The following is a 10,524-nucleotide window of genomic DNA, read 5'->3' on the forward strand; positions in this document are numbered from 1 at the left end:
TAGTAACAGCCTTGACATTGGAAGTTCTCCATACATTGTGCAAAACTTTCTTAAGATTTGAAAGCCTATTTGAAATATGCCTTTTTATTAAATATTGATAATCCATGGCTCAATGTTATATTGTAAGCTCATTTGATTTAAGACAAAAAAACTAGAAATCACACATATTGCCTTAAGAGTGAAAGTCTGGGGTTAACTTGTTTGGTTAAACTTAATCTTCATTTGCTCCACATGTGTCATACTACTATGGCTGACCCTGTAACACAACACATTTCACTGCACCTGTCCTTTGTGTGACAATAAAACATTTATTTAATACATAATCAAAAGTGAGTTGTTACTTAACCTTTGCTTTTCATAATCATGATACTGGAGAAATTTAAGACCTTTAAGAAATGTTATTTTGTCTTTTGTTAATATTTCAAATACATCAACAATCCATTTAGTTAATTCCTCACAAAAAAATAATTTGGTAACACTTATTTTAAAGAACTCTTAATTAATAAAGGAGTTTCAAAAGTAAAGTAGTTACTATAAGTGGTTTACAACTGCAAAAGAAAGAGATTTAGCAGTACCTTATTGTAAAATGTGAACAGGAATTCATATTAGTATCTGTGTACAAATTATGGTAGCACTTTATTTACTCAACAATTTTTTTAAAAATTTGTACAAATTAATAAAAAGTAAAAAGCTGAAATGTCTTGAGTCAATAAGTAGTAAGTTCAAGAGTAAAAATGTGTTAAACAAGTCACATAATAAGTTGCATGGACTCTGTGTGCAATAATAGTGTTTAACATGATTTTTAATGACTACCCCATCTCTGTGCCCCACTCATGCAATGTTCTGTAAGGTCCCTCAGTCGAACAGTGAGTTTCAAACACAAATTCAACCACAAAGACCAGGGAGGTTTACCAATGCCTTGCAAAGATACAAAATATTGGTAGATGGGTAAAAATAAAATCAGACATTAAATATCCCTTTGAGCATGGTGAAGTTATTAATTACTCTTTGGATGGTGTATCAATACACCCAGTAACTATAAAGAAAATAGGTGTCCTTCCTAACTCAGTTGCCGGAGAGGAAGGAAACCACTTAGGGATTTCACTGTGAGGCCAAACAGAGTTTAATGGCTGTGATAGGAGAAAATGGAGGATGGATCAACAACATTGTAGTTACTTCACAGAACTAAACTAATTGACAGAGTGAAAATAAGGAAGCCTGTAAAGAATAACAAATATTCCAAAAAATTCATCCTGGTTGCAACAAGGCACTAAAGTAATACTGCAAAACATATTTGTGTCCTGAATACAAGGTGTTATGTTTGAGGCAAATCCAATACAACACATTACTGAGTACCACTCTCCATATATGTATTTTTTGTCTCAGTCTGCTTTCCATCGGACAGAGCAGGACAATAACCTAAAACACAAGGCCAAATCTGCACTGGAGTTGCTTACCAAGAAGACAGTGAATGTTCCTGAGTGGCAGAGTTACAGTTTTGACTTAATTCGAATTGAAAATCTATAACAAGACTTGAAAAATGTTGTCTAGCAATGATCAACAACCAATTTGACAGATCTTGAAGTACTTTGAAAAGAATAATGGGCAAATCCAGATTAAGAAAGCTCATAGCGAGTTATCCCGAAAGACTAACACCTGTAATTGCTGCCAAAGGTGCTTCTAGAAAGTATTGACTAAGGGGTATGAATACTTATGAAAATTATATATTTCTGTAGTTCATTTTCAATAAATTAGTAAAAATGTCTAAAAACATGTTTTCACTTTATCATTATGGGGTATTGTGGTTAGATGGGTGAGAAAATAAATATATTTAATCCATTTGAATTCAGGCTGCAACACAACAAAATGTGCAATAAATCAAGGGGTATGAATATTTTTTGAAGGTCTCAAAACCCAGGCAGTTTGTGTCATGTTCAGTGTAACTGCCGTTGAGTATAATTCTGATATATCATGGCTGCGTTAGACAGGCAGCCCAATTCTGATCTTTGTTTCACTAATTGGTATTCTGACCAATCAGATAAGCTCTGAAAAATATCTGGTGCAAAAAGATCTGATGTGATTGGTCTTTTGACCAATTAGCGGAAAAAAATACAAGACTTGGGATGCCTGTCTAAACGCAGCCGATGAGAAACAAGGCCAGGCACACATAGTTATGACTCTGCTGACCCCCATTGTTCTCTGATACACACTGCAGTTAAGACAGGCATCGGGTCTAGCTTCTCCACCCGATGAGAAAGGGAAATGAAAGGTGTTACCATCTTGCATTCAAGTAGATTACATAGTTGTAATAACAAAGGTACATCAATGTTATTATGAGAGTCCTACAAACTGTATATTTTTAAAATAAGACAAAGGTTCACAAGACTGATTATAAAACATTTATTTCCATGTCACAAAAACGGCTTTGCATACCCCTGTGCATATTCATGTGCACACGTTTCACTGCCAGTGAAAAGAAGATATTACTCAGTCTCACAACACCGATGGTATCAGACAGTGTGCAACATTCTTCATTCACTCTTAACGGAAAACCTTGCATAGTACTATGTAGCAGGCTCTTTGGCTCTCCACCGGGTGCAAAGGTTCAGTCGAGCAGAGATTAAATTATGACAATGACGTAATCATGGATCTCATGTAGGTCATATTTTGCACACTAGATTCATACACACCACACATACCAAGTTACAGTATATTCAATTCAAGTTATTTGATCTGTATTGCACTTCATTTTAACTCACTCTTGGTCTGCATAAAATGGATCAAGATGAATAAGACATTTGCTGTAAACGCCAACAGCAAAATACTTTGGTATAATCCAGCACATTTGAATGCCATTGGAAAATATCACTGTCCACACACAAGAACCCTGAAATACATTGGCTGGATGTAGGAAGGCCTTATTGGAAACCATGGAGCCACAGTTATGACCGTGCCTATACTGTATGCACTTCAGAGATTCTTTGTGTACATGCTCCAAATATCAGTCCCCCCCTGTTGTTCATGCATCCTCCTGAGTCTTGCCCAATCAGTCTCGTTATGACTTGTTTACAGGTCTCGTCTCCAAGCAGTTCCTGTATGGAGTATTGACACAAATCTTTACCGGCCACAATTTACATTAGAGAAATAGTATTTCCTTTATGTTCATTTTAGGGAAATAACTTGTGTCTAAATACCAACAAAAAATAAACAAAAAAAGTACTCCAAGTGCATGAAATTGCAAACCTGTTACATGTAACCTAATAACATTACATTACACATGACTTTCCTTTGTTTAAAGTAAGTAAGTAGCCTGGTCCAAGCCAGAATGGCCCACTGGTCTGGAGCATATCTCCTGTATATGTAGCGTGAGCGTGATGCAATTTGCTGTACACCCAATTTGATGTACACCTCGTGGACAGGAACTAGCCTTTCACAGGGCCTTCATTTGTGTAAATCCAATGAAAATACGTTTAAGTGTGGGCCAATTTCCTTTCCCCTCATTTCCCGGTCTTGTAATCGAAAAGGGAAAAAGTTGTTACTGCAGTTACCGTTATTGTAGTAATACCAACCATGCATTAACTAGCTGTCGTCATTGGCTTCAGCATCACCCTGGACAAGCTGCTGGAGAAGGCCTTCTTCATCCACCTGTTCAGACGCAAAGAGATTACCCTCCTGCAGCTCACCAATGAGAAGTCGCTGCAGCAGAAGGGTATCACCGTCAAACAGAAGAGGTGAGTGAGGGCTAGAGACACAGCATGAGCTCTTTCGGTTGTAATTGAAATTGGAGAGATAATTTACTTCTAGAGAAATGATTGGGGATCCTAATAAATCAAATCAAAATGTACTCAAATCCACTGTCTAATTGAATATATGATTTCTTTCAAATGAATCTAAATTACACCGTAACTGTCTTCAGTGTTTCCCCTAGGATTTGTTTCAGCAGTGGTGGCAAGGGTAGCGGGGGGTGGATTTCTACTAGCGTTAGCGCAACAACATGCTAGCCGTTCCCATAGACTTCCAATCACTGAGTCAACGACTATCCATTTAAAAGTGTGTCTGGCAGAAATATATATTAAAACCAAAAATTACATCATAATTTTTTGCAGCAGTGGCAACAATTTCCACACCTGCTAAATGAATATAGGAGAAACACTGGTCTTGGTGTTCTGGTTGTTTCCCTGATATCCGACGCTCTTGTGTCCAATGCTAGACACCTTCCTGCTGGCGCTGCCCCTCACCGCCCCTCCCTTCATTCTGACGCTACTACTCCCACCCTCGGACATGGTCCTTCCCCTCCTTTTCTGCTCCTCCTCCTCCTCCATCTCCACCTCCTCCTGCTGCAGGTTCCGGAGGTTCTGACAGTCGCATACCCGCTCCTCTGGCTGCTCCCCGGTGGGACGGAACCACTTCAATGAAGCGTAGACGAGCTCTACGAAACTGGACAAGGCAGATACCACTCCCACAGCGAAGTAGAAACAGAGGAAGACTGTCTTCTCCATGGGGCGTGACACGAAGCAGTCCACCGTGTAGGGGCATGGGAAGCGGCTGCATGGGAACTGGGCCTCAACCTGGAAACCGTACAGCCACCACTGACCTACCAGAAATCCCACTTCTGTCACCAAACGGAAGGCCACGTTTATAACATAGAGCTGTCGGAGGTGGCGCTCTTCCCTGGCAGCGTTGCTAATCAGCTGGCTGAACCTTGGCTGGCCTAACTGCATGGTCCTCTTGTTGTGGTGGTGCATGGCGTACATGAGGAAGATGAGGGACGGCGTGGAGATGAGGACTATGTGGAACACCCAAAAGCGGTACTGGGAGATGGGGAAGGCATCATCGTAACACACCTGCTTGCAGCCCGGCTGCAGTGTGTTACAGGCAAACTCCCCCTGCTCGTCTTCGAACAAGTCGCCGGCGACAGTGCCCAGGATGAGGATGCGGAAGACCAGCATGAGCAGCAGCCAGAAGCGGCCCAGCATAGGGGAGTGGACCTGGAGGGCATCGAATAGGCCGCTGAGGAAGCTCCACTCACCCATGATGCGAGGACTCGGTCTGGGCTATTCCTCCTGGCTCTCTGGGGGTCTCTGGAGGTCTAGTGGAACTTATATTCAGTCCATTTTCAGAAATAGTTATCCCTCATGAGTTACTGGCATGCAGGGTTGTCAAGTCAAAATGCCAAGTCTGCTCACAAGCCCTTCCTTAAGAAGTACTAAAATGGATGATAAAAATCTGAACAGGGTGATTTACAGATCAAAGGCTAATTCCATGGACGTGTGTCCTTCACATGACCTGAAACAAGACAGATCAAATATTTGATTGTGTAACATGCAGAAAAAAACTTAGAAAGATAGCTATTCCAATATATTCCCTCATCCACTTACATTTAATTAATTAACACAAGAAAATACCTGTATTGCTTCAACTCCTTCCCAACTCCTTTTAAGCTTCCTTAGGAAATGAACCAATTCAGTGAAAACCGCTGCTCCTTTCGTGATCTTAAATGACATTGAAGAACAGAGGTTTTGATTAGTAAAGAGGCACATAGGCAAAACAATATAGGTATATTATTGAATGTACTTAATATTACATACAAAACGACCCACACAAATAATTAACTTGCTCACATAGAGGTTAAACATACTGAGAGAACATACCAAACGTTTCAACCATATACATGGTAGATCGTCATAATAAGCCGTTTCCTGTACAAGCCTGGTAGAAGTACTCTTTAGCCTCTGGCATACACACTCTGGGTGTCTAGTTTATGTGGGCAGGTGCCTTCTTTGATTTGGTACTTCAGCCTGAAGCAGCCTTGAATCAATGGGTAGCAGTCAATGAGTCATCAAAATATTGTCAGTCAATAAAAATAAAAAAAGATCTGTAGAAAAACCTTTAAACATTAGGCATTATATCATCCATCTATTAAAGGTGCAATGACAAAAAAAATGGAGCCAACCTGTGTTGGTTCCCTCAGTGTGCTCCGACTATTACCACAGTCTAACTCCACGTTAGACAGTGATAATGGTTGGCTTTTAGTAGTCGGCTTGCTGGGGCGTCAACGGGGAAGGAAATTCCTGTCATGTCCTATCTGGGATATCAAAGTACACAAACATAATTAATGTTTACTCAAGAGTGCATACTCTTGATTGATGACGGCTTTTCCTAATGGCAGGAAGAGTCAGCACTTCCCAATCGGCCTGAGTAGTTCACAAGGGAGAACACAGGAACACCCCAGCATCAATACACCACCCACTGGGTAAAAGCTGGTTGAATCAACGTTGTTACCATGTAATTTCAAACAAAAAATATAATGTGATGAAGTTGATGGAAAACTAATTGGATTTGAAAAAATTTCACCAACATAAGGGAATTTCATATTTTCCCCCCAACTTTGAACCTAAATCCAATGACATGGTGAAATGTTTTGTTGATTTCATGTTGAATTCGCATTAGTTGACAACTCAACCAAATGTAAATTAAAACTAGACGTTGAACTGAAGTCTGCGCCCAGTGGGCACTTGTAGACCTACTGATAGAACAGCTGTGAGTGCTTTTGTATTGGGATTGGCTGGGCCGGCCAGTCCCTGACTTTGTTTTAATTTTCAAATAGCCTACACCCCTTTCCTGCAGTCAAATGAACAATTCATCCTCTAGTGGTCTCATGGGTGGAATGTTTGTAATATTTTTCATAATTAATAAACATTATTAGTAAACCTGCTTAAAATCTGGTGTTTCTATGTCAAACGAACGGTTTTGTTATATTTCAGTTTTCTGTGATATATATGAAATGTAATATTGGGATGCAAACTCAAAATTGAATACATTTAAACTCTATATCTGACATGGTACAGGTGTCTTCAGTTTTCAAGCCCATAACCATGTATGTGAAGTGAATACTTTGTTTTAAAGTAAAATTGACTACCAAGAAACACTGTGTGACCCTAATTTAGCCCACTGCAGAAAAAGGCTAGATTGAGTCATCCTTTGAACTTTAAATGTAGGCTACATGAGGTCAATACGTTTTTATGTCAGTTTTTATGTCAGTATCGGATGAAACTGTGGGCTGAGGTAAATTGTTTAATTGCTACTTTCCCTGTTACAGTTTAGATGATTTAGTTACTTACATTAACCATGTTTGGAATCATAGCCTTCCATGTCGATGTGCAGGTTGGCATTTATTGGGATGCAGCTCTGCAGTGGTCACTAGCTGGCCTAGCCATATTCATAACATCTTATTTCAAACCCTAACTACACTGCTAACCGTATGCCTAGCCCTAACCTTAAATTATGACCAAAAAGCACATTTTTGGTTTCACCATAAAGAAAATTGACTATGCAAGCCGCAAAGTCAAAATTGCCTTTATTGTAAAAATGTCATGAGCTAGCTACTAGTTTAAAGCAATTAATGATCTAATTGTTACAAATAATTAATGCATGGACTACATTTATGAGAATATTTTGTTTACCTTATCAAGCTTGACGATACACTCATTTATCAATCAAAAAAAGTGTTATGAGAGAGTGCACCACAAACATCTTTCCAGGGTGTTAGTGCATCCTCCTCCCAACACCACTGATAGGGAAAGGTTATCAATTTGCAAAAGTCAAGTCAGCTCATATTGTTGCTACCTTAGCTGTTATGCTAGCTGATGTGCTACTGAAGAGTGACACTAGCATATTGGTATTCAAAGACGGGAACATTGTTTAGGCAAATAATTAGTTAGGTAGCTAGCTTTCACATTAATTGTGCAAAAATGCTAGCTAAGCGCTAGCCAGCTGAGGACTTCATCATTAAGAGACAGTCTAATAGCTAGCTGAGCGCTAGCCAGTCAGTGGTGCTGACAGATTGAAACTGGTATCAACAAAATGTTTTTCACTCTATATCATAAAACATTGCATTGCTAACAAGGCATAAATTAGCTTACACAATTTTAGCGTTTATTAGGAAGTTTACTTGATAAGTTAGACACTCAACTGAGAACTTTGGTAGGTAGCTAGCGAGATAGCTTGGTTTCCATTTTCCAACAGATTTGTCTAAACCACCTAATTGGTTGTCACTTTCTAATTCCCTGATTGGTCATCAGCGGTTATTGATTTTGGAACTGTTAACCAGAAGAAACGGCTTCTGCTAAACTGTTTGCCACTAGTGGCAAAAAAAATTGTCGCCAAAGGTTTGCAGCAGATTCACAACTAGTGGCAAACATTTCCAAACTTCTAGCAACATTTTGTGGCACACTATTTATCGTGCAGCAAATTTGTAGGAAGTTTGCCGCAACAAATTCATTTTTGTATGGGCATAGCTGGATTCCTTTCGAGCAGGCAGTGTGATTTTTTTTGTGGACGTCAACAACTCTTTTTTTTGTCAGAGACAAAAAGCAGATCAATCGAACCCAGTAAAAGACTGCGGTTCAGTTGCCGCTTGAATTTATCAAAAATGACTTGATATCATGGGTAGAGTGAGGTTGCAGTAGCCTAATGGTGTGTGTTAGTGCAGTGTTTGTATGTCAGGACTGTAAACACATCTTGCTTTAACAATTTAACATTTCCTTAACAGCACTGCAGGTTTTGCAGCCTCACTCTACCCCTGATATCAAAGTCATTTTTGAAAGTGAAAAAAAACCCGACTTGGTATAATTATGATTATGGAAGATTGAATAAGTGTGCTTTAAACTGTTTGCTTTGAATGATTTGTAGCTATCGTCTCTATCTGTGCACGAGAGTTCATTCGATTCAGTTTCTCTACCAGAAAACACGCGATACCGTAAAGTGTTGTGTTTTCGAGCACGAGAATCCAGGCGCAAACTCAAGTGCAGATGGCTTGACTGCGTTTTGCGAGTGTCGGCTCACTTGACCGCAATAGAAAACTGGGCCGGTTTGACAGCACATCTCCCTTTGTCGACACGCTGTTTGAATGAGCAAAAAAAAAAAAAATACATATTTGGACTATCAGTAACCACGTTTCCATGCGAGTAAAGTCATTACCTTCAAAGGGTGTTGAACGTGCACGTTTCATGCTCCTTTCCAATAAATGTCGAGGAATTATTCTGGTGGCATCATGATCGATGCTCGTCTTATCCATAATAATCAAATTATGTAGACTAGCTGTTGGCTAAAGCGCATGTAACAAGACCAGAGTAATGTCACATTTGCTGTTTAACGCAACAGTGTTAGTGACAAAACTGCCGGTAGAGTTGAACATGTAATGGAAAAAACATTAAACATTAGATCTTTATTAGGTACATGAAAACGTAGGTGAACATTTTTATTTTGTGTGCACTACTTCATCACACACTGATTTTTCTTCGCAACAATTCAGTTTGTTGGAAACACCACTGGAGGGAAAATGCCCATATTTTCTTTATGTGCGTTTTAACCTAAACAAAAATATAAACGCAACCATTTAAATTATTTTACTGATTAACAGTTAATATCAGGAAATCAGTCAATTGAAATAAATTCATTAGGCCCTATCTGGATTTCACATGACTGGGCAGGGACGCAGCCATGGGTGGGCATATTTGGGAACCAGGCCCAACCAATCAAAATTAGTTTTTCCCCACGAAGGGGCTTTATTACAGACAGGAATACTAATCAGTTTCATCAGCTGTGACTGGTCTCAAATGATCCTGCAAGTAAATAAACCAGATTTGGAGGTCCTGGGCAGGTGTGGTTACACTTGGAGGTACTGCCAAAATCTCATTGCAGGCGGTTCATGGTAGAGAAATGAACATTAAATTATCTGGCAACAGCTTTGGTGGTTATTCCTGCAGTCAGCATGCCAATTGCAATTGTAGCATTGTGTTGTGACAAAAAAAGCACATTTTACTGCCCCCAGCACAAGGTGCACCTGTGTAATGATCATGCTGTTTAATCAGCTTCTTGATATGCCACATCTGTCAGGTGGATGGATTATTTTGGCAAAGAAGAAATGCTCACTTACAGGGATGTAAACAAATTTGGGAGAAATACGTTTTTTGTGCACATGGGAAATTTCAGCTCATGAAACCAACACTTTACATGTTGCATTTATATTTTCGTTCAGTGTAGAATATTCGTATGAAAATAAATTGCCGCTCTAGCTAGGTTTCCATCCCTTTGGCGACAAGATTCTCATAGAATCTGCAGAGGACATAGCCTATGCGCATTTCCCCAACTGTGGTATGTTTTCACCAAATGGATTTGTGGATAAAAATCCGTGAGTTATGACAATTTACATTTTGTGTCATTTTATGTACCAAATAAAAATCTAAAGTTTGATGTGCTTCTATTGCATTTTCACCCAAACCGGTCGTATTGTCAAAAACTGTTGCGTGAAATAGCAAATGTGCCTACTCTGGTCTTGGCACCTGCGCTCTAGCCAACAGCTCGCAGATACAGTAGTGGTAGGCTATGCAGGTTGGCTAATTTACATGAGATTATTATGGATAAACGCAAAATATTTGTATTTGTCAAACGGTAGTCAAGCATCGATCATCATGTTACCAGAACGAGAGCCTCGATAGTTGTAGTGGGAGGACCACACGCACA

General features: G+C 39.5%; 1 protein-coding gene across 1 annotated transcript; it reads right to left on the reverse strand.

Moving 5' to 3' along the window:
- Positions 1-2,386: 2,386 nt before the first annotated feature.
- Positions 2,387-6,004, reverse strand: LOC139367494 (gap junction delta-3 protein-like). Its single transcript, XM_071105722.1, has 3 exons — positions 5,652-6,004; positions 5,406-5,492; positions 2,387-5,286 (listed from the first exon to the last, which is right to left on the reverse strand). The coding sequence occupies exon 3, from the start codon at positions 5,031-5,033 to the stop codon at positions 4,131-4,133; it is 903 nt and encodes a 300-aa protein (XP_070961823.1). The 5' UTR covers positions 5,034-5,286; positions 5,406-5,492; positions 5,652-6,004; the 3' UTR covers positions 2,387-4,130.
- Positions 6,005-10,524: the final 4,520 nt, after the last annotated feature.

Source organism: Oncorhynchus clarkii, chromosome 16 (assembly GCF_045791955.1).
Source record: "Oncorhynchus clarkii lewisi isolate Uvic-CL-2024 chromosome 16, UVic_Ocla_1.0, whole genome shotgun sequence".
Taxonomy (NCBI): domain Eukaryota; kingdom Metazoa; phylum Chordata; class Actinopteri; order Salmoniformes; family Salmonidae; genus Oncorhynchus; species Oncorhynchus clarkii.